The sequence below is a fragment of the Ictidomys tridecemlineatus genome, unplaced genomic scaffold (genome assembly GCF_052094955.1).
Source record: "Ictidomys tridecemlineatus isolate mIctTri1 unplaced genomic scaffold, mIctTri1.hap1 Scaffold_63, whole genome shotgun sequence".
In the NCBI taxonomy this organism is placed as follows: domain Eukaryota; kingdom Metazoa; phylum Chordata; class Mammalia; order Rodentia; family Sciuridae; genus Ictidomys; species Ictidomys tridecemlineatus.
In genome coordinates this window covers 399,576-423,969 of record NW_027524348.1, presented here as the reverse complement: position 1 = coordinate 423,969, position 24,394 = coordinate 399,576, and the positions used below count along the sequence as shown (strand labels likewise).

The 24,394-nt window shown below is 35.6% G+C and overlaps 1 protein-coding gene across 1 annotated transcript in view; it reads right to left on the bottom strand.

The window, feature by feature from the left end:
- The window catches only part of LOC144374243 (uncharacterized), a 138,955-nt gene that overhangs the window by 8,698 nt on the left and 105,863 nt on the right, over positions 1-24,394 (bottom strand). The window contains exons 8-12 of the mRNA XM_078037165.1: positions 11,823-11,885; positions 7,628-7,696; positions 6,782-6,826; positions 5,153-5,198; positions 4,031-4,108 (exon numbers count right to left, since the gene is read on the bottom strand). Of these exons, the coding sequence (XP_077893291.1) occupies positions 4,031-4,108; positions 5,153-5,198; positions 6,782-6,826; positions 7,628-7,696; positions 11,823-11,885 (301 nt within the window). The remainder of the gene's footprint in view (positions 1-4,030; positions 4,109-5,152; positions 5,199-6,781; positions 6,827-7,627; positions 7,697-11,822; positions 11,886-24,394) is intronic.

Here is a 24,394-nt window from a genome sequence, read left to right as displayed (position 1 = left end):
ACCCAATCAATAAATGGGCAAGGGCACTGCATAGGCACTTCACAGAAGAAGAAATACTATTGGCCAACAAATATATGGAAAATGTTCAACACCTCTAGCAGTTAGAGAAATGTAAATTAAAACTGCACTGAGAGTTCATCTCACTCCAGGCAGAATGGCAGTTATCAAGAATACATGTAACCATAAGTGTTGGTGAGGATGTGGGTAAAAAAGCACACTCATACATTTTTGGTGGGACTACAAATTGGTGCAACCACTCTGAAAAGCAGTATGAAGATTCCTCAGAAAACTTGGAATGAAATCACTATTTGACCCAGTTATCCCACTCCTTGGTTTATATCCAAAGGATTTAAAATCAGCATACTAAAGTGACACAGCCACATCAATGTTTATAGCAGCTCAATTCACAATAGCTAATCTATGGAACCAACCTAGGTGCCCTTCAACACATGAATGGATAAAGAAAATGTAGTATATATACACAATGAAATAATATTTAGCCATAAAGAAGAATGAAATCATGGCATTTGCAGTTAAATGAATGGAACTGGAGACTATCATGCTAAGTGAAATAAGCCAATCCCCCCAAAAGCAAAGGCTGATTGTTCTCTCTGGTATAAGGATGCTAATTCATGTTAGGAGCAGGGCAGGGAAGAATGGAAGTTCACTGGATTAGACAAAGCAGAATGAAGGGAATAGGGGGAATTGGGAATAGGAAAGACAGTAGAATGAATCCAACATAACTTTCCTATGTTCATATGAGAATACACGACTAGTATAATTCCATATCATGTACAACCACAAGAATTGGAAGTTATACTCCATGCTTGTATAGTACATCAAAATACATTCTACTGTCATGTATAACTAAAAAGACCAAAAAATTAAAAAAAAATAATCTGAAGTTTATATTCACATCCATGACAAAGGGAAACAGAAGACATTTTCCAGTTTCAGCCTGCATTTCTCTGGAGTGCACTGTTTATGAAAATTTTTAAAAAATGAGCACAAAAAAGAATAAAGAGCAGGTATCAGATTTTTAAAAAAGGACAGTGATTTTAGGTACATCAATAAAGTGTTCAGGAGCTTCTAAAAACAACCTGAGATAATATTATATTTCATGGACTCCTAGCAAAGTATCTATTCCAAAGATATCCTCATTTTTCAGATAAGATCAATGAAGCACAGATACAATGATTTCCCCCAAATGACCCTGCTCATTAGTAGTAGAGGGAAGACTGAAACAAATATTTCCACTTTAGGCTAAGAGTAGCTAAAAGCCAGACCCTGTTCTTGCAAAGAATGCTTTAAAAATTCTTCCACAATTTTGTGGAAAATGATCAATTACATTGGGACATTTTGTTGAAAAATAAGAGAGCAGATACCTTTTGGTTTGGCGGGTACTGGGAATTGAACTCAGGGGCACTCAATCACTGAGCCACATCCCCAGCCATATTTTGTATTTTATTTAGAGTCAGGGTCTCACTGAGTTTCTTAGCACTTCACTTTTGCTGAGGTTGGCTTTGAAATCACAATCTTTCTGCCTCAGCCTCTCGAGCCACTGGGATTACAGGAGTGCACCACCACACTCAATGAGGGCAGATACTTCTTATAGGTGGAGGTAGAAATTATCTTGTCCTTGGAATTAGTTTAAGAGAAATGTACAGCATTGCTGATAAATTAAGTTTTAAAAGTGTCCCTATATTTTGATGTATAAGTTAAGATTTTGAAAACATAGTAGGTACACTAGAAATTTGTGTATTCTCTTTCTATCCATAAGCAGTTATTGGCTTAAGAGGAAAAGGGAACAGTTCTGGTTCTAAAACTTAACCATAACACTGAGGCCACTGGTTCTAAAATTTAGCCATAACACTGAGGCCACTGCTTATGTGTAAGCCACTTATATTGGAGAAAACCAGTCACATTGTTGCCTGAATACACTGTCTGAGCAAGGTTTCTCCAGCCAAGAAACATGCTTCTATTTGCATTTAGGAGGAGAGAGAGAGAGAGAGAGAGAGAGAGAGAGAGAGAGAGAGAGGGAGGGAGGGAGGGGGAGGGGAGGGAGAAAAAGGGAGGGAGGGAGGGAGGGCGAGGAAATAAGGGAAGGGAGGAGGTAACTAGAAAAAAATGGCTGAGCTGAAGACAGATTTTGTACACATTAATAATAAATACTTTACTGGTTAAAAATAGTGGTAGTAAAAAAGGACACGTAGAAGTGTAAATCTACCAAAGTTAGATCACATTAGTGAGGCTGAAAAAATGATTTAAAGAGGTATAAAATGGAAAAATATTTAAAATTAGTTTGTCTTTCAAACTAAAAAAGGAACTTGTACATAAAAAGTACACATACTCATTTAACCACTAAACCTCAATAGAAAACATGACCAACAGATTAGTCCACTTGGAAGACAGGACCTCAGACAATGAAGACAAAATATATAATCTCAAAAAGAATGTATATCACACAGTGAAGATGGTAAGAAGCCATGAGCAGAACATTCAAGAAATATGGGATAACATAAAAAGACCAAATTTAAGAGTTATTGTGATAAAGGCATAGAGAGTTCCAAACCAAAGGGATGAACAATCTATTCAATGAAATAATAGCAGAAAATTTTCCAAACACGAAGAATGAATTGCAAAACCAAATAGTATAAGAGACTTATAGGACACCAGATGTACAAAATCACAACAGATCCACACCAAGGCACATTATAATGAAAATGTCTAGCATACAGAATAAGGAGAGAATTTTAAAAGCCACAAGAGAAAAAAATCAGATTACATATAGAGGGAAATAGTTTGGATTAGAAGGGCAAGGAGGCACTAGCAGGAAGATGTATTGGTCAAGGGTTTGTTATGGTGTTAGGTATGCAGTAAACAGGATGTGGACCTCCTTGGGAATGGAGAAGATGGAAAACAGAATGGATGAAGGACTAAGACTAGTGTAAAAATGGCTCTAAATCTTCTACTCCACGAAATACAAAGACTCATGGTGTCATTAACAGAAACTGGTTAGTCAAGAAAGGGGATCATTTGGTAGGTGGGCAGAGTAACCAGCACAATCATGGGCATTGGTGGAAATCGATGGGCAATGGTGCACCTATAGGGAACTGGTCTTACAAGTACACCAAGATCAGATCCCAAAATGACAGAATTGGAATCCTGATGTGAGGAACACAGAGGGAGTCATTAAGAAAATATCAGATACTTCAGAATATCAAAAACTGGGGTGTGGACAGAGAAATTGGACACACCAACACAGAACAGTACCATGAAGGAAAATGGAAGTAGAGTCTGAAGAAAAAGAATTTTAAAAGGAAGGTGGTTTGGTACAAATGTCACAGAAATGTCAAGAATGACAAATATGATGGGCTTTATCTAGAGGTCACCATTGATCTTTGTAAGAGAAGTTGCAACAGAATGACAGGGACTCAAGTGAAAGAGTCTAAATCTGAAGAGGAGGAGTAAGAAGCAAAGGTGGTGGAGCCATCTAGTTTATTTTTGACTTAATGGAAGGAAAAGAATTGAATGGTAGCAGTTGTAAGAAATACTTACAGGGGGGTTATGCGGTGCTAAGCACTGTTTTAAGCATAGGCTATGTAGGTCATTTGCTCTGTTCAGGAACCCTATGAAGCAGATATCAACTCATTTTATAGATGGGAAAACCAAGGCACAGGGAAATGAAATAACTTGTTCTAGGTCATGCATTTAGTAAATAAGAGCCACAGAGCGCCCTCTTTAAGCAAAGAAGTAAAAGTCAACCAAATTAACACAAATTTTATACTTGATAAGGCTTAGGAATGTCTGAAGGTAGAAGGAAAAAAAAAGAGAAAGAGATTTCAAATTCCTATGAAGTGAAGATTACTGGGGCCAGATACAGGAATGGGCTCAAGATGACAGGGAGCAGGTGTTCTTCAAGGAATGGAGTGCTCTAAGATTAAAGGGGTATGGGAGCTCATGCTGGCATGTGCTATATGGCACCCATCATTGTTCTCCTTGTGTCTCAGGGCAGGGAGCAGTCACTTGCCTGTAAGGCTTCATGGAGGTTGCCATTGTAGTCTATGATTTCAGTGGCTCCTTGATCTCCTTTTTGCCCAGGTGGACCCTATAACAAAAATGAATTGAGGAAAAACCATGGGAGTTAGGCTGGTGTATAACAGGAGTATAGAAAACACAGAAGCAAGGCTGGGGTTGTGGCTCAGTGGTAGAATGCTTGCCTAGCACATATGAGGGCCTGGGTTCGATCCTCAGCACCACATAAATATAAATAAAATAAAGGTATTTCATCCAACTAAAACTAAAAAATAAATATTAAAAAAAACACAGAAGCAATATCTTGTGACTCTCTCTGACCATTGCTTCCTTGCCAGGACCCAAGTACAAACCACTTCTAACTTCTTGTCTGTGGTAGGTAAAAGATTTTTGAAAGACCTATGATTTAAACTCTGAAATCATTTTCTGAACATTATAAAATACAGGCTAATCTGATGTGATTTACAAAATTTTATTAGCTTTATTCACATTTATTTAAAAAACTCCTATCTGCTTTCCACTCATCTATACCTGATAGATTATACCTTCTCATTCCTTAAGAAGATAGAATAATGTTCTATAGGAAATGCTTGGCTTTCCTAGTGGGAATAGAATCCCATCAAAACGAAGCCAAATAAGGAACAAAAAGAGATTTCTACTTGACTCATTATATCTGCTACATAATTTCCATTAGTCATGTCCTAATTCCCTGCCTGTTTTAAAAAATACTCTAAACAAATGGGCTATTGCTCTCTTTATGATCAGGTTAATTGAAACATGGGAAATTCTATTAGCTGTATAGCTGTGGGCTTGCTATTACTCCTTTGGCAGAGGGAAAGTGTTTTCCACCTTCTCAATAAAGCTTATTGCAACATGCTAGAATGCCCACACTCACTGCTTGTGCTAGAATGTCCACACTCATTGCTCCTGGAAACAAAAGTCAAAAATAAAGATAAGGGGGCATGGAAGGCAGCAGGAATATTTAGAGTGGCCCTTCTCCAATGCTGTTATTGGGCATTATTAGTCCAGATGGCACTCATAAGGTCACATACACACATACTACATCAAGTCTGAGTTTGTAGGGGACAAAAAAGTTGATATGAGAGGGTTCACTTACCCTTGGTTCCAGAGCTCCAGAGTCTCCTTTGTCACCACGGTCACCCCTTCCCAATTAAAAAAGAAAAAAGTTAATTAGTAGTAGGACCAATGGTCTAGAAATTTCTCAAGTCTAAGGATGTATTTATACCATAGTGCATCCCTTTAAATATAAACTTCTGATGTGGAAAACAATAATAATCACCACCAATGCACCAGTGCAAATGCTTTTTTTTTTTTTTTTTAAGATGCACCTTGCAGGGCTGGGGTTGTAGCTCAGTGGCAAACTAATCTTCAGCACCACATAAAAATAAATAAATAAAGATATTGTGTGCATCTACAATTTAAAATATTTTAAAAATGAAAACATGCACCTTACAGGTAATCACAACTTCCCTTTCAGATAATTATTGTCTTGGAACAGTAGTATAGTTTATATAGTAACTCTGCTAGATGGAATCTACATAAACAAAGCAAGTGGTTTCTAAAGCACCCAAAGTCATACTAACTGAGTTATATTCTTTTTAGTTAGAGGGATTTGGAGCAAAGGGGAAAAAAGTCAAACAGTTATGTTGCCTGTTTTCAGAGAAGAAACATATAGATAATTGGGACAGAGAGGAACAGAGAGCTCATTATAGGGAGAATTATCAAGGTAGGGTCACAGACTACACCTCCTTTTGATGGTGGAGATCTAAGGCAAAGTTCATCTGTAGGTATAGGCATTTTAACCCTTGGTGCTGAAGTGGACAGCAGCCAGTGGGAACAGGTTGGCAGGGATGAAGGTCAGGGGCAGGGCAGTGCTTTCTCCCCGTCCCCCTTCAATCCAATATAAAAATCTCTGAAATTTTATTTATGATGTCAGAACTCCACTTGGGAAGACACTATGAATAGTCTAAGCCCTCAAAATTAGTCCAAACTGTAACTTTGGGAAAAACATTTCAAACTGTATGGATTTGAAGGTTCTTGAAAACAGCTTAAATTTAGAGACCTTTTCCTACATGGAATTCAAAACATTTTTGTCTTTCTACCTATCTCTATGAAATGGGTAAGAAAGGTAAGAAAGGAAAAGGATTATAAATTTACCCATCCACATAATGCTAATAACATCATTCATAATAATGTAATTTGCGTGAATGGAGAATTAATAATCTTTAATCCCTGCTTTCTTCATTTTGTACCCATTTTTCCATGTTATCAGCCAGTGGTACTTTAATTAACTGTTAATGATTCTGCCAACAGCACATATATTCTTGCAGACAAGATAAAGAACATGACAAAGAAAAGCAATTTAATTGGTGGGCAAATTTTAATGCAATGAAGGAAGTCACCTTATTTAAAGGCAAATTATAACTTGAATATTTATCATAAATATAGGCAGGAAGTGAAAAGTAAGATTATATGATTAAGTACTTTTCCCCCCAAAGAAGTGCTAAAAATAAAAGAAAATATAACTTATCAAAGAAAGACCTACAGCACAAGAACATACAAAAACAAAAAGATAAAATAATTTTTTGATATTATCATAGGGACAAAATTATTGCAATCTCTGTGTGTGAAATATTTTAATCTAAAACATGATTCTCCATGGAAAAGGCAAAAAGGACAGATCATGAGGTCTCAAGTTACATTAAAATGTTACCCAGTTACTGACCTTGGACCCCTTTGGGCCTCTAGTTCCTGATTCACCTTGTTTCCCCTATGACAGGAAAAGATGAAGATGAAAAGAGAAAATGACAGAGGAGATAAGAACAGGAAAAGGAAATTAGCAGTGACTCAGAATAATGAGGAAACAGGGAAACACTTTATTTTAACAGCCTCAATATGTATATGGCTGGTGAATACAATACTAAGCACACATATTATCACCGTATCATTAGTTCGCTCCCTGGTTTTTCCATCAGCCTTCATTCCATTATTACTCTGAAAACAGCCCTCCCCCATCAGTGGATGGGAAGAGTACTGTAAGTAATTCTCATTAGTCTCAACAATGCTCGTTTGCATAAATTTCCTTTTCATCAGAGAGTAAATCGTTTCCCATAGCTCTCAGATAGGTTATTAAAATAAAGTGTGGCCACATTAGTTTGCAGGAAGTTTAGATGAATCAAGATTGAACAGGTAAACAAATCCTTAGCTCTAATATTTTCAAGGTTTTACACTCCATCAAGTTACCATGGAAATGAGCACAGCACTTACCAACAGAGATTTTTCTCAGTAGGTTTTAATACACATCAAGGGATAACAGGTTAATATGACAGTATTCTCTCTTTACACTTGAATGTGTCATTAAATTTGTTCACTGAACTGAACAGAGTAAACAGGAAAAGTTGAATTATAAAATCCCTTTTGAAAACAAGCAATCAGTATACATTTCAATATGTTATTTCTAATTTTAGCTGTTTTAATACCTGTTGAGGAATTTTCTACAAAATGTTCTACAGGCAAGTGGCAGGCATTCCTAAATCAAAGAGTATTCTCTTTCAATGTAAGCATAACTGACCTTTGGTCCAGGGGCTCCAGGATCCCCTCGCTCACCTCTTCCAGGAGGCCCTGCCTCCCCACGTTCACCCTGTAACAAATTAGAAGACAGGTAAATGACACGCCCAGATGGGTCAGTGTGGATACTAAATAAATTGAATAAAATAAAAATGAGCAGAGAGTCACCATTTACTTAACTATGTACTCAGCACTGTTCTCATCTCCTAACTGAATTATCTCATTTAATAATAAAAAACAATCTGTGCTGGTTAATTTAAGTGTCTGGATTAAGGAATACCTAGAGATCTGGTAAAGCATTATTTCTGGGTGAGTCTGAGAAGGTTTCCAGAGGAGATTGGCATATAAGTCAGTGGACATAGGGGGAAAGATCTACCTTCCATGTGGATGGCCATCATCAACTTGGCTGGGGGCTAGGCAAAACAAAAAGGCAAAATCTCCCGCTACCAATCCTAGACCAAGGACACCCTTCTTTTCTTGCCCTTGGACATCAGAACTCCAGAGTTCAGCCTTCAGACTCCAGGGTATGTACCAATATTCTCTGTGTTCTCAGGCCTGGAGCCTTAAAGAATCAAACAGTCAGCTGCCCTGGTTCTGGACTTGGACTGGGTCACAAGAATTGGCCTTTCTGGACTCCCTCCTGCCTGCTGATGGCCTATTGTGGGACTTCTTAGCCTCCTTATTACAGTAGTCCATTCCCCTAATAAATTCCTATCCCTCCATCTATCTTGGTTCTGTCTCTCAGGAGAACTCCAAACTAACATACAATTATGCAGCATTTCCATTACATAATCAAATGGCTAGGCAAATGCCTGTCAGATGACTATGTTGTTAAATAGAAAGCCCTTTAAAGGGAATTGATAAAAGCTATCATCTATCTCAAGACAGGAATTGACATTAATTCTCATTCTGCAGTCACTTTTTAAGTATTATTGTCAAGAAGCATGACATAGTGGTTATTTCTCAGGCTTTGTAACATGCAAGATTTTAATTCTCTGTCATTTGCCAACTTGGTGTTCTGGGACAAGGTTGTTAAATTCTTCAGGCCTCAGTTACCATGATCTCAAAATTTCAGAATGGTGTAAGACAGAAGAATTTTAGCTTTTTCAAATATTAGTAGCTCTGTGAAGTCTAAAGATGCTTATTGTCCTCTAGGAGCCAGTGACCTAATTAGACAAGATCCACAAGAACAAACCCATTAATAATTAAGGAGTAATACAAGGCTCTATGTGACAGAAGAGGAAACATCACTGAACCTTAGTTGACTGGCTCTCTGGAGGTAAGACTCAAATCACATCCTAAAGGGTCAATAGGGCTTACTCTATAACCACTGATGAGGTCAGGAACTGCACAAAATACTTTACATGCATTAACCTGTTTAATTCTCAAGACAAACAAGACAGATAGATATTCACATTCTACAAAGAAACAAAAAATGAGAGCTGTTGCCCAAAGTAATAAAGCTGTTAAAGAAGAAGAGCTGAAATTTAAAACTGATTACGCTCAATCTTCAATTTTTGCATAATTGTATACCAATTTTTGTATATTCTCTAATCATTTTCATAAGATAAATTACTAGTTGGGGAAATCCTGGGTTAAAAATATGAATGTTTTTAAGTCTTGCCAAAGATGGTGCCATTTTATGTTTGCTAGAGACTGTTTTGTTTCCTACAAGATGGGTAGAATTTCAATAATCAGACTTGGAATTCAGAGAGTGGATGGTGTGTTATGGAAGAGTTGCCTTCCTCACTGAAGAAACTGATTCATTTTGGAAAGGATAAGAAAGAAGGATTGGATTCAGGATGAGTAACACAGGGCTTCAAATTCAGAAATCCTTTTCTGCATCATGCCCACTTTGGGAAGCCTTTGTGGTTTTGCAGGTGATGTGGGGCAGGAATGCAAGACTCAGTAGGTGTCTGAGCAGCAACAGAGGAGGGTGTGAAGATGGGAGGCTGAGAAAAAGGCCGGGGGCTTGCCTGGACACAGAAGATACCAAAGATGGTTCAGAAGCCAAGGGACTTCCTTCTGTTTTTCTCTTTTTGATCCCTCTGTAATAGAGTGAGACTGAAGGACTTCTCTTAGCATATGGAATTTTTATTTTTTTAAATGACAGTATTTGATATTTCTCAATATTTTACTTTAAAAATTACAGAATAACCCTTTAAAAATTAACTATAAGATTATCTTATGGAAAAATAAAAACCTAAAAAAAATCAATGCATTTGCAGTTTCCTATGGTAGCGAAGCCTACATATCTTTACATGGAATCACTTTTTTTTTTCTTTTTTTTCTTTTTTAAATCACAATGCCCCTAACTAGTTTCCCATCATTGCCTGAAATACTATTTGTTTGTTTATTTCTTTTTCTCCTTCTGCCCCCTTCCTCACCCACAGTGGATGCAAGCTTTAGGAGGGGAGAGAATGTTTTTGTTGCATTGACTCCTCTTTCTCAATACCAAAAAAACAAACAAACAAAAAATTCTGGAAAAACTTCACTGACTTAATAAATACACGATCTTACTCAGAGTATTCTAAAATAGTCACTATGATTTCTCTTTGCTGGTGTTTGGAGTAAAAAATCCGATCTTATTTTATTTTTTAAGTCTGAATCCAGACTGGCTGTAAGAGTAGAAAAGAGTACTGTTGGATTGAGATTTTAACATAATCATGACTCTTACCCTTGATATTGAGCTCAAGACAGGTATTTCAGTTGTCAATTAACTTCAAAATATTTCTAATGAAAGAAATTTCCTATCCACAGCTCTGCTTGTGAACCCAAACAAGGACAGCACATTCTTTTACTTGGGGTTCAGAGTAGTATCTGTCATGAAGTATATGGTCTATAGAATCATGCTAGGTTCTTAATGTCTGGATCTTTTTTTTTAAAATTTGAAACTGTAGAGTAATTTATGATCAGTTAAGTAAAGAAGAGATACTTAGAGATCGACTCCACTCTCTACTGCCTGGGTTTCTTTAATTTTCTCATGTATATAAACAAAGTGCACCAGCACTTACAGATGCAGTCCATTCTGGTTTTCTCCTACAGTGACCAGCCCTCCTCTGTGTGTGTCCTGCTCATCTTCAAGGCTGCTTCCTTTCCTCCCCTAACACACAGCAGTTCTTAGATCAAAAGGGAATGCTTATTATTCTCTTGCTTTCTCTCTTTTTCTTCAGAAAGGCTTTTCTTGTGTGAATCTGTTCAGGCTAAAACAGGCATTCCTCATACTTCACTAATAAGCCTTACAGCTCATTATGTGGCAAAAAAAAATTTCTTAAGAAAATAACAATTTTGCATAATTCCACTGAGTTTCAGACCCCCTTTGGCCACATATAGTTTCCATGTATGAGGATTAGAGTTATTTTTACTTGACCAGCGGAAATGAGGACTAGTCCTGTCAGAACAGACCATGAACATATTTCTTTAACTCTTGGAAATCATCCCTGTCTTACTTCTGGGGAACACAATATTCATTGAGGCAAAGACTATATAAAAGTGGTATAAAAATAAAAGAATGTAGTTTGATGTCATTTCCCACCTCCCTTTTGATTCATGGGTCTGTCATGAGTCCAGTTCTATCATCAGAGCTGAACTTTTTTTCATGTCTTACTGGGTAGATAAAGAGAATCCTGGGTCTGATTGTCTCTGCAGCACCATATAAACCTTTTGATTTTTAGAGTCCTGTCTATGGATGCCATGTCAAGGAGCATGAGATGGTTTTCATTACAGAATATTTCTGCAGTTATCATTCAGGGTGGAGCCTTTTGGAAAAAAAGCACTTAGAAATCTATATGACATCTGTACTTGCCTCTGAAATCTAGGGAGTGATGGGAATAGTAATAATGTTTGATTTACAAGTGTATCCTAAAGTGGGTGATAAGCAGCAGGAGTTAATGAGTTATCTCCCTCCTCTTCACAGTTCCTCTACTGTTCCATAAGGCCAGAAGGTTAATAGCATCATAACAATTTAGGAGGGATCTGGAGGACAAGTTAACAATACATTCCATAAGTCTGTTGTCTTGCTTAAGGGTTACTAGAATTAACTTTCCTTTGCTCTATTTAGTAATGGTGATCTCTCTAGAAGTGCCATTAATGGCACATTAGACTGCTTTATTTCTTAAGACAGAAATATCTGGTCACCTCTTTCAACAAGTATGACAAAAATTTAAAAAAAAAGCAGCAGAAGAAAAGACTCCACTTACTTTTGTTCCTGGTAATCCTGGTAAGCCTGGTTCCCCCTGAGGACCAATGAAACCTGGTTCTCCCTTTGAAAAGATGGGCATACAAGATCATTGTTAATTTGACAGTAAATAAAGCTAAATTCATTTCCTCCCTTTGGTATCCTTGAAAGTATACCACAGTTTTGCTGAGATAAAGTTATTGTCTATAAAATTAATCAGAACTGGTTTTAATCTAATGAAAACTCTTTGAGAAATACTCTGGAAAATTAGATCAATTGTTTCACCTTTTATTTTCCCTCATCTGTTTTCCAATGTTTTTTTTTTTTTTTAAATCACTTACCAAATTAAGACCTGTTGTGATTCGGTGGATGTGGTAGGTGTCCTCTAAGATGGGCTTCAGTGATCCCACTCCTGTGTATCTGCCCTTGTGTAATTCCCTCCCCTTGAGTATGACCAGATTTACTGACTCACAGCTATGAACATGAAGAAGTGATGGGATAGTATAAGCTGTAAAAAGACAGAGGTGGCTTCCACTTGGGGAACCTCTCTTGTTTTTTCTCACTTGGATCTCTTGCTTTGGGGAAGGAAGCTACCTTATTGTGAGCAGCCCTTTAGAGAGGCCCACACTATAGAATGACACCAGCCAACAACCACACATGCGAATTTGGTCGAGGATGCCCCAGCCTTGTAGAATATTCTGTAAGACACAGTCTTGCTGACTACTTCACTGCAACTTCACAGTGAGCCAAAGGCATCTAGCCATTCTGTGCTTGAATTATAGTCCCTCAGAAACTGTGAGATAATTAATATACATTGTTTTAAAGTACTAAATTTTAGGGTAAGAAGGTAGGCAGCAATAGATAACTGTCATGATATATATAGCTAGGGAAGAGACTCAGGAATGGAGAGCATGAAAGATAAAAATCTTCCTTGTCATAGCTACAGAATCATTATTTCCATCATCTGTAGAAACTCCAGTTGTGGTGTAATTGGACCTACATTTAGTCCTGGTCCCCAACTCTTGGCACAGATCTCTTAAATATTCTGTGAATATTTAAGAATATTCTGTGGATATTCTTAATGATAGAGGCAAGGGACATTTGTTACACTTAACAGTCTCTTCCAACTATACCTGATTTTATGCAAATGAGATGACTCTTGTTGGGCCTTTAATTAGCTTCAAGATGGAGATTTGACTGCCAGAGGAACCAACCCTGTGATTAGAGGGTTGGAACTTACTGCTGTACCTCCTGATCTCCATCAGGGGCAGATGTCTGGAGATTGAGTTTAATCACCAAAGGCCAGTGACTTCATAGATCATGCCCATTTAATGGAAGCTCATTAAAACCCCCAAACAGCAGGGACCTAAGAGCTTCCAAGCTGGTGAACACATTTAATGCCAGGAGGGTAGACCATTCCAACTCCACAGGGAAGAGGCTTTTTGAGCTCAGGACTCTTCTAGACCTTGCTTCTGTACTATTCACCTGGCTATTCCTTTTACCCTTTATAATAAACTGAAATAGTAAGTATAGCATTTTCCCCAGTTCTGTGAGTCATTCTAGCAAATTAGCAAAACTGAATGGGGTATTGTGAGAACCTGTAAGTTTGCAGTAAGTCAGATGTAAGTGCCAGTAACCTGGGGATTTCATACCTGTTACTGGCAAAGGGAAATGAGGTCACTCTTGTGGGACTGAGTCCTTAGATGTGTGGGGTCTGGTACTAATTAGAGTATTGTCAAAATAGGATCAAATTGTTCATGTCAGAAAGCTGGAAAACTGGTGTTGGAAAAGACACCACATATTTGGTGTCAAAAATGAGAAGAAGAACAATAACAAAAACCTGAACCAGTATTCACATTGTCTTGAATAAATATTAAGTTTTATTTTCTTTTTAACTATGAAAGCTCAAGGTCCAACTACCTAAAACCTATACCAAAAATTTCAAGCAAACCTATAATGGCTTTGTTCCCATATTTACTCCCTGCCCCTTGGATTAGTTCTGGAATAGTTGTTCATGTTGTTTGATACACTTGATGTTTTCCTAATGCAGCAATATTTCAACCTTGATCTTATGATACTTGGAGCTAAGCATAAAAGTACTGAGAGGATGTTCTAGAAGACATGTTAAAATGTTATGTAATATATTTCAAACAAGTAAATTTTAAAATCTACTGTGCAAAATGTGGGGTACTGGGTGGGGAACAAAGGCTATCATGCCACAAAATGCATGCTGATACACAGCTCAAACAGATTTATTCTGACCTAGGTGCTCCTAGTACTAATCTAAGAAAATTAGGTGGAACACTAATGTTTTAGGTTTATTGCCTACAAACCTTTTACAACTACTCTACGTATCCCATTGTCTTCCATCTAATGGAATGGAGAACTAGAACAAATCATTTTGGGTGGATCTCTTCATAGTTCAAAATAAAAATATAAACTCTATTCAGAAAAAAATAAATGATTACCATTATACTTCTATTAAGAGAGTTTAACTTATTTCACAAACAAAAAACAATACATGCATTTAAAAGTAAAATATTTCTAATAAAATGATATGTACAAATAAATATTCCCTCGTTTTCTAAAAAAAATGCTCACTGAAGTCCACAATAAATTCATTAATAAAGACTTACTGTCATGAACATGTGATACAATCTAATAGGTTGAAAATTATACACTCTAATAGGTTGAAAATTTCAGATTAGAAGGGAACCTTACATATCTTCAAGGAGAAATAAAATGATCTGTTTAGCATATCAAATAGTTGTAGCCCCCTTAACACATACTAATAGAAAAGAAGAAGAAAAGTAAATGCTGTGGAAACATATTTCTCATTTAGGTTAGTGTTTAGTTTATAAAAAGATGAAGCATGCAGTTACATAATTCACAAATAAGTAAGGCTTTGTGACCTCAGTGTTCTGAGACAAGTGTTTTTTCATCATTTTTGGAAACAGAACATATATTAAATTTTTCTTAGAATATAAAAAATTCCTATAAATAGAATGTTCAGGAGTAAATTTTTATTTCAAGATATAAAATTAGATGCATTTGATAGTACTGACGATTTTATCACTATTAATATTTGCTAATTTTATAGGCTTTGATTATGACCATTTTTATCTGATTATTCCATATTGATATATTCTGAGATTCATATTCTTATATTACTTTATTCAAGGAGTCAAATAGCATACTTTTAGGATCTCAGTTTTAAGTTCAGTTATTTCCGGAGCTTTAAGTCACTTTAAGGACATACCCTCCATTTTCTCTGTGTCTTGGGGGGACAGGAAGGAGCTAATTATTGGTATCTTTTTCTCTCTCAGGCTTCAAAAACAGTTATTAATGTAAACATGGCATGAGTATGTCTACTTGTGATCTTGAGACATTTGGACTATTTCTTACCTCCCTAAACTTATAGCAGAGGTTCTCAAAGTATGCTCTGGACCTTTTCAGGGAATCCTAAAGGTCAAACTATTTTCATAATAGTACAAAGACATTATTTGCTTTTCTATTTTCATTCCCTTATGAATGCAAATTATGAAAATTTCATGATATGGTTTTATATTTTATACTGCACTTAATGTTTAAGAAACTGTCACTATGGAGTTTGGGAGTAGCAAAGAATATCAACAGTAATCTAATAGGCTATTGAAATAACCTTCTTGTGTCCAATTACATATCACTATGAGGCTGTTTTTTCTTCATATACATCAGCCAGAACAGCTAACTGAACAGACTGACTGTAGAAGCAGATGTGAGATTCCATTAAGCCAGACAGTCCCCCTCAAAAAAAAGCATACCAACATTATTCTCCTTAAGAAACATTTTTCAGTCTCATTTTGAAAAATTCTGCTATATTTAATAAAATGTTATTTAATATAATAAAATTTTCTAACAGAAATTCAATAAATAAAACCTACCTAAACAAAAGCTCTTTAGCAGAGTACAGGGGTTCTCAGACTGAGTGTTTGAGAACTGTAGGTGCAGAAGTGGAGCGTAGAGATGAAGTCTGACGTTTGCAAACTGGAGTCTTTGAAGCGAAGAAATGGAAGATTCTGGCTTCACCAAAGGGTGCTTAGTCAAGACTTAATGTAGGATAATGTGAGCACAACACAGCATCCTCCCCAGAATAAAGTGCACATCATATACCTATTATTTTTTTTTCTTTATGGGCTCAAATATGTTAGTTATCATTAATATTAGCTAATATTCCAACATTTATGTATCCTAACTGGTACATCACCTAAAAGTAATCTCTTAACACCTTCAACCATACTAGGAACATGCTCAATACCTCTTCGATTTCTTTCAAGAAGTAATCCTAAATTTTCTCATGTGAACATACCATTTTATGAGACAGAACCCACCTGCCAAGGCATTTAAGATTGCAAAACCAAAAGAAGTTTAAAACATATCAGAACCATGTAAGGTAGAAGAGACAGGATTACTAAGAGTGAGTTGTCTTTCTTTTAATACAGGAGGATAAGAATCATACCCATTGAATTTCCCTAAATAAATGTAATCCTTTCAAACAAATCTTGTTCCTTTGTGGAGGAGTGATGTATAGTGTAAATGTTCTAGAATTTTCTAAACTCTCTAGAGAAGGACAATGACAATCTAAAATTATGTAAATACTCTCTTGTGATATAAAAATTAAGCAAATGACTCTTCTGCTCTAGTCACAATTCCTAATTTGCAGGATAGACAAAGGAGAAGGTCAGGGGAAAAAATAAGAAGCTGAAATGATTCAAAGTCATAGCACTTTGGAATAATCATATTTAGAGAAAAATCAGACTATACCAGAACAATATTACATACATGTCTGCAGAGCAACAAACAAGAAAAATAACAATTTATACTGGAATATATGATTCTAAAAGCTGTTTTGCATATTTAATCTCATTGAATGAACACAAAATAGAAGAATGCTAAATTGAAACTTATTCACGTGTATTCATCTGAGTAGACAAAGTGGGGAGAATACAACAGAGGAAATTCGAACTATAATGGAATTAAACTCTGACATTACTTTTAATGAAGAAAAATATAAATTAGAGGGTTTTTCAAACTAGGCAATTGCTGAATTAGAAAATCCAATTTCTAATTTCACTTAATCATTTTAGGAATAACATAGGACCTTAAAGTGAAGATCCTCTGAAGAGGACAGGGGCTGGCAATCTTAATTAGGGAAGTATAGACTTAAACAGCAAACAGTAAGCACAACAGCTCGACCATTAAAATAAAACAACTGAACATGATATTTTCTGAAATTATTAATTTTTTAAGTTAATGATCTCTTAGTGCTTTTTCTTTTTAAAAAGAAAATAACAAAAATGTTCAAGATAAATGGGGGAAAGGCAGAGGTTTTAAACATCTGGCCTGTTATGCATACCAGGGTTACAATAAACAGCATCAGAATAAGCAGGGTACCAATTTTTTCAGAGCCTCTTTAATATATTTCCCTCTAGCTTCACACAGAGAGGTATATGTGTTTATAAATAGAAATATGATTACAGACATCATATTTGTTGCACTTTTTTCCATCTTTCTATAAACTCATCCTCTCACATTAGGCAGCATTGGAGGTTTTTACTTTTGCTACTAGTGAGATTAACAAGAGGACGAGGTCTATTCTTACACTGGTGATGCTGACTGCGTGTGGAGGGGAATGGAAGAGTGAAGGAAACCGAATTCAAAGTCTTTGCTTGCAAACTTCACATCCAACTAAAAGGGGAGAGAACAGAAAAAAGAGGGGAGAAGGAAGAGGAGAAGGAGCAGTGGAGGAATGTAGGGAAGGTAGGTGAAAGAGGAGAAGAGGGGGGAGAAGAAGTGGAAAGGAACTTCTCCATCTTAAGGATTTCTGTTCCTCTCTCCATTACCATAACCATGGAATCCAGATTTAATCTGCTTCCTTTTTATGTTGCTGTTTTATGGTCCAGGAAAAGTCCAGTTGAATTTATTCTTGGATCAAACAAAAATATAAACAATATATTATCTAACTCTAAGTAAGCAGAGAACTGATTTAACCAAACTGGGAATAAAAGATATACATTATTTATCAGAACCATTAACACAACTAAAATTTTAATTCCTAAGCCACAATGAACAGATGATACTCTGTTCTGCTACTTCAGCCACATGTTAACAGATAACTAAGTGACTCTCAGAGAATCAGAAATCTCAGTTCTGCTGGTTTTAGTGCAATTGGACTAATATGGCAGGAAATTCCAAATAAAAGAAAATTTGGTCTAACTTTCTGTCTTGTTCTGGATATTGCACCTAATTTCTTCTCGAGTTATTTCATGAGTTTTTATCTATCAATCACTTAAAAAAATAGGTCTCAGTACCAAGATTAGCATACTTCCTTGGGCTGAGCAGGTAGAAAAGATGAATAATGAGGTAGCTATGATTTTGGCATCTAAACTGGTGTTAAGGTAGAGCAGAGGAAATGCTCTTAACTTAGGCTGATGCACAACAGAGGCCTGATAGTCAACTGTTGGGAGTAGCAGCAAGAAATAAGATGATTTGACACAGGGTGTTAATTTGAATCAAGTCTAATTTTAATAGCCAAGATGTGTAAAAATACCAAACCAAGTCTAAAACACAACACAAAACAAAACAACAACCTAAAACATTAGTGAAATTAGAGATGCCTCTTCATGTGACCAATCATGGAAGGCCTATTGGTTTCACACTGGTCTTATCAACTACAGCTAACCAACTGGGCAGCCACTACTTTCACCTTGTAGTATTAAACTCAGTGAATGTAAGTCACAGTAACTAATATGTACCGTATTTTAAAAATTCTATGTCCATACCAAAAAATAGTTTCATTGTGAGTTAGGGTATTTCATTAGGGTATATCTCTATTTCTGTCTCCCTTTTCTTTTATTAGTTGATAATATGTACACATAGAAAGCTACAAGAAGAATTTACCATATCCATCAAAAAATATTATTTTTTAACCTGTCTGAAAAATTCTGTAATATACCAGCTTAAATCAAGTCAGATTTTCCATGATATTTATTATTCCCAAGCAGATCCAACTTTATTTTCATTGCCCAAAAAATAGTCCAACGGGGCTTGACATATATGTACTGAGTTGCCTGGGTGCTAAAAGCATCACCAATAATTTTGATTAATGTGTCTTGACATTGAATGCATTAACCAAACAATAGTCTTCTTGCTTAAAGGCTAATTAGAATTCAAGTCAGCATGATACCTGCTTGTGAGGATTACAGCAATAACATTTGTTGTAATAAGAACCTCTAGGCATCCAGTTGGAGCAATGATTGATTTATAAAATTATTGAGAAAAAAAATGAGGAAGTAGAATCTGTCCTTAAAATACTTATTTCCCTTAAGGATCAAATTTGAGTATAAATTAAAATATCCTGGTGGCTTTGTCAGAAATGAACTATAATAGCATATTTATTTAAAACCCAGAAAATATAACTTTTTGTTTCTTAAAACAGGATTACATCATGAAAGCACATTCAGTGTGTTTAGTGAAGGTTTCATTATGCTGCTAAAAATCTTTGATTTCTGGTTGTATGAGTTTCCTAATTGGACTCTAAATTACTCAACTTCTCAGATGAACTTTGTGCAAGCAGAAAGTAATTGTAAGTAGCAATAACTCAATGTTATTATTTTAACTAGTATTCTTTTTCTTTTTTTTCTCTTCTAGGAATTCACTCCATATCCTATAGAACTTTCAAAATTTTCCTCTGCTATTTTTTAATGTTTTAAAGGAAGGATCCTTGCCTTCAGTGGATTTAGAAAATACATTTCTGTTTAGATTACTGAGCACTATACTTAAGAATGCCAAAGTGAATGTTTCTGCCACCTGTCAAAGTTAGATTTCATATGCTTTCATGTCAAAGTTGATTTCATATGACATGGTATAAAGAGTTAGTGACTGTCTCAGACCCCCCCCCCCCGCCCCCAGTCCTCAAGGTCTTGATCTAAATGTCAAATTGTCACTGATGTGGAAGCCAGAGTAAAACCATCAAGCTTAGAGGGCTGATACACTGTAAAAATTTCATTGCCACTAAATGATTTGTTTTTCTGATTTGATGTCATTTTAAAAAATGTATTATATCTCCCTTGCCATATATATGTATATGTATATGTATATATATATAATTTTCCCCCATAATTGACTTCCTGGGTGAGATAAACTGGTAGTATATGCTGAAAGGAAAAAAGTAAGCATCAAAAATCAGTATTTGTGAACAATACCTTGGGTTGAGCATCACTGAAGTATTTTCATCATTACAGTATGTGTCAAGTTTTATATTTGCTCTACCTGTGAACAGTGTCAGGGGGGAACTTTGATAGTGTCATGTCTTATCCCTTGAGTCCTGTGCCCTTTTGTTCCTTATTTCTAGAATACACTTCACTAATAAGAAAGGGTAGTGGTATGACATCATGTGTTAGTAGAAATTGTGTGCCTTACTGCTCTGAAGGTCATGTTAACCTATCACTGCAAAGGAGTTTTCAGTTTACATCTATTAGCATAGAATATAAATGGCTGTGTATTCTATAGGTTAATATTATTCACATGACAAAATATCATATAGAACAGATAGATACACAGTCATTGTTCCCCATTTCCCCAAGAAAAATAACAATAGCCAACATTTATATTGCATTTACTATGTGCTTGGTGATACTTTCAGAGCTGTACATATATTAATTCATTTAATTCTCACAGTTTTCTGTATTGTCATCAATGATGATTTGCATCTTAAAAGGAAATGTAAAGCTTAGAGAGATTACAGAACTTTCCCCAGATCATACACTGGTAAGGGGGAGAACCAGGATCTGCACACTGGTTGTTTGTTCTGAAGTTGCTGGTCTATGCTACTTAATTACTGGAGAAATGTAACCATATGAAGGGGTGAGCCATGTATTTACATGAAAAAAAATATGTGTAGGGAATGAAACAAAAACTTTGGTATTTAGAATCTTATCCTTTGATATTTGAAAAGCTAGTGACTAAATTTTACCCTTTAAAATATTTGAAGACTTTTTCATACAACTAATTTTCTGAGCTCAAGTCTTATTCCAGAAGATAGATGTGTGCATGGTACATTGTACTTAATTTAATTTTCCCAGCTGAACATCTTGACACTATATGAACCATGAATGCATGAAATAGGAATTCCAAATGTCTTCCACATGGTAAGAAGACTTTCAAATACTTGTACAGGAAGCTTAAGAGAAGTTGGAAATTAAGTTACGCCTGCTCTTAGTGACTTTTACACTGTATGCCTATGATGTTAGCACTTTCCTCTGAGTGGGACCTTGAGGTGCTAGATGGATGAGTCTGCTGTCTGTATTTAGGTACTTTGCTCATTTCCTGAGAGCTGTGGAAGGCATGTGGATGCTCATTAAGTTTCCAAACATTCCCCGAGAGCAACAGGTGGTGAATCAAAGCTTCTCTGGTATGTCATGGCTGGTTTCCTCAATGTCTTAGAAATAACGGATGGCATTTACATGCCCTCTGTAGTACAAGCAGATAAGAAGGAGATGAATAGCAATAGGAAGTATTTCCAAAGCATAAATAAACACACAAGTCTAGCAAGATTATGACTAATGTTCCTGCTACCACACATTCTATATTCATACATAATGGTTTCATCTTTGAAATCCTATTACTCTTTTAAACTATGAAATCATGGTTAACTGTTCTAATTAGGGGTAAGGTAAATTAAAGGAATAAAGAACAGCCCAAGTTAATGAAACTGTATCATAAGATTATACTTTTTTAATTCAACATTTATTAATATCTAGTAAATACTAATGACCTTAATGTGTTCTTAAAGTGTCTACTTTTCAAAATTACTTATTTACACTTGGCACTTACTACATTTTAAGGCAAGTATACCTCTCATTTGAATTAGAGGGAGAAGACAAAATTATTAAAACAGAAACAGAACCTGGGATTTAAATCAAACACGGAATAGTCACCCAAATGGTACTTGATAAATACATTTAAAAAAATCTCTAGTGAATAATAAAAATAGTTTTTGTTGAGTAATAGCTTCTTACTATAGTTACTAGCAAGGGATAGAAAAACAAAGAAAATATCAGAATTAGTATGGCTAGCAATTTCCTGTGACCTTGTAAATGCAATTTACTGGAGGTAGCAAATCACCAACTACCATCCCAATCTGAAAAAGTTCAAAACATTCATACTAGTCTTCAAATGACTAGGGAAATGCCAAAGGTCCATTGGAATATGGTTCATGATAGAAATATAACATTAAAATAGTTATATCAAATAGTAGTAATAAAGATCATATACATACATACATACATATGTGTGTATAAATGTATATGTATATACACATTTATATATAATATATTAACATGGGTAATTGTATACAATAAATATGTATATATATTTTACTTTGGAGGGAAAAAAAAGAATCCTTTATTCTCATGTTCTTTCTTTTACCCAGAATGTGTTGCAAGCTCAGAAGAAGGGACAACTGGATTTCAATGCACCAAGACTCCTGTCAGACGAGCCATGCTAGCAGCACAGCCCTGCTAACCCAGAGCACTTGCTGAAGGGGCTCTGCCTGCCCCTTCCAAATGCTCCTCCTTTTAATGCCTTTATAATGATTTATAATGCTACCAGGTTCTTTTTAATTAATATCAACTATCAGTTTCTTAAATCTATCCAAAAATTTATGATCTTATAATCATTTATAAAAATCTGTCATTTTTAATGAATGGAAGGCTGTAAAGAACTACCATAAATTAACTCTGCAATATGAAATTGCATATTAATTTATGAACTTATTTTTGCTAAATACAAAATGATAAGGAAGTGAATTTAACTTTTTGGGTAAACTGTTGTCAGAGGATTTTTCACTGAAGAAATCAAAGACTTCTTTAATATACCTTTACATATATGAAAAGGACATCTGAACTTTCTGGATACTAATCTGGACACATCAAAAAAGAAACCAAAACCAAAATTTGAGTGCCAACTAGAAGAGACACTAGACTCATAAAATATTACATATTATGCCACATGATCTCTTGGAGTTCAAAAATTCCATCTAATCTAAAATAATATTTTTTTTTATTTTATAAACTCTAAGCAGAATGTTCATAATATAGTATACAGAACCCTCACACTGAAAGTAGAAATAATAATTTTGGTTTGGACTAATGCATGCTAAACCTTTGGAACAGAACCATGTAAGGAAAAACATGCTGGCATCATGCTCTTCTATCAAATAGTTCTAAAATAGATTTTTTTTTAATAAGCTGATTTTAAAGGAGTCACTACAACTAAGGGATCAGAGCTTTACATCTTGTCAATTGCTACATGAAAACTTTTAAACAATTTGATTTGTACTTTGCACAGAGAATTATTGACAGGAAGTAGGAGTCCAAACATTTTAGAGGGATTATTATAGTGGGTGAATCATAAAAACAGCTGCCTAAATGTTTGATTTATAGGGATGTAAAGACTTCAATTCTGGTCAAAATCTGATAGGATCTTAAGAATGAACTTAAAATGTGAAGGTAAAGAGGCATTCTAGACTTTACAGAATTTATGTTTTGAAGTAAAGTGGCATTTACAATTATGTAAGGGGAATGATAGGTTAAATAGTGAAAAACATAGTTCAGAGAGCAATGGCAAACTTTAAATCCCCGTGCTCAATTCTTAATTTAAAAAACTTAATTGGTTGAGATGGTTGTAGAGTAAAGAACAGCATTATACTTTTTAGTGTTCATTTTCCCCCTATTTGGGGGACTCTGATAATTACAGTTCTATAAAATCAAGACTATCAGTGCAGTATTTACCTTTATCCCTGGAAGTCCAGGAAGCCCAGGAAGCCCTGGTTCAGCCTACACAGGAAAATCATACAGCATTATAGAATGATATTTGCTCAGTCACAGTATATGGAGAAAAACATGGCAAACGTTCCCAGCTGCATACTTTTGGCATATATAAATATGTATTTAAAAAAAACCTGTTTAGGTTCAAGAAGTCTAATGAGATGGTGTAGTTCAGTCAACTCTTGATTCAAGGATTGGGTGATCCTTTTGCAGATTTTTCAGGATTTTCCCCTCTTCATGTAGTTTACTGCTATTTAGCATTTCTATCAGAAGGTAAGAATGAGGAGTAAAAGGAAGAGGAACAGCTATATGTTTCACTCTTTGGTAAACGGTTTGCTGGAGCTGTTTGCAGAAATGGCGATTATGCATGCACTTAAATAATGCCTCCTATTCCAGGACTCTCACCTCAGATAATCAAGAGTTGGCTGTATGAACAGATGGTCACATCACAGTAATATACATTAAAAGTATTGCTCACTTAAAAGTATTGTAATATTTCCTTTCCATTCCTGAACGATGAGAGGATAAATAAATGGTTGAGATTGTACTTAACTCTGGTCTGTAGTTCTGACAATTGTTGAGTTGGGGAAACCGTGCTTAGCAGCTTAGGGCTAATGGTACCATGCAGCTGTTCCTGAATACAGGTCTGAGATTAAGTGGTACATATTGCGTGAGCATACTGGAGTCAGGCTAAACCTTCTCATTTTCACAGAATTGTCTACATTAT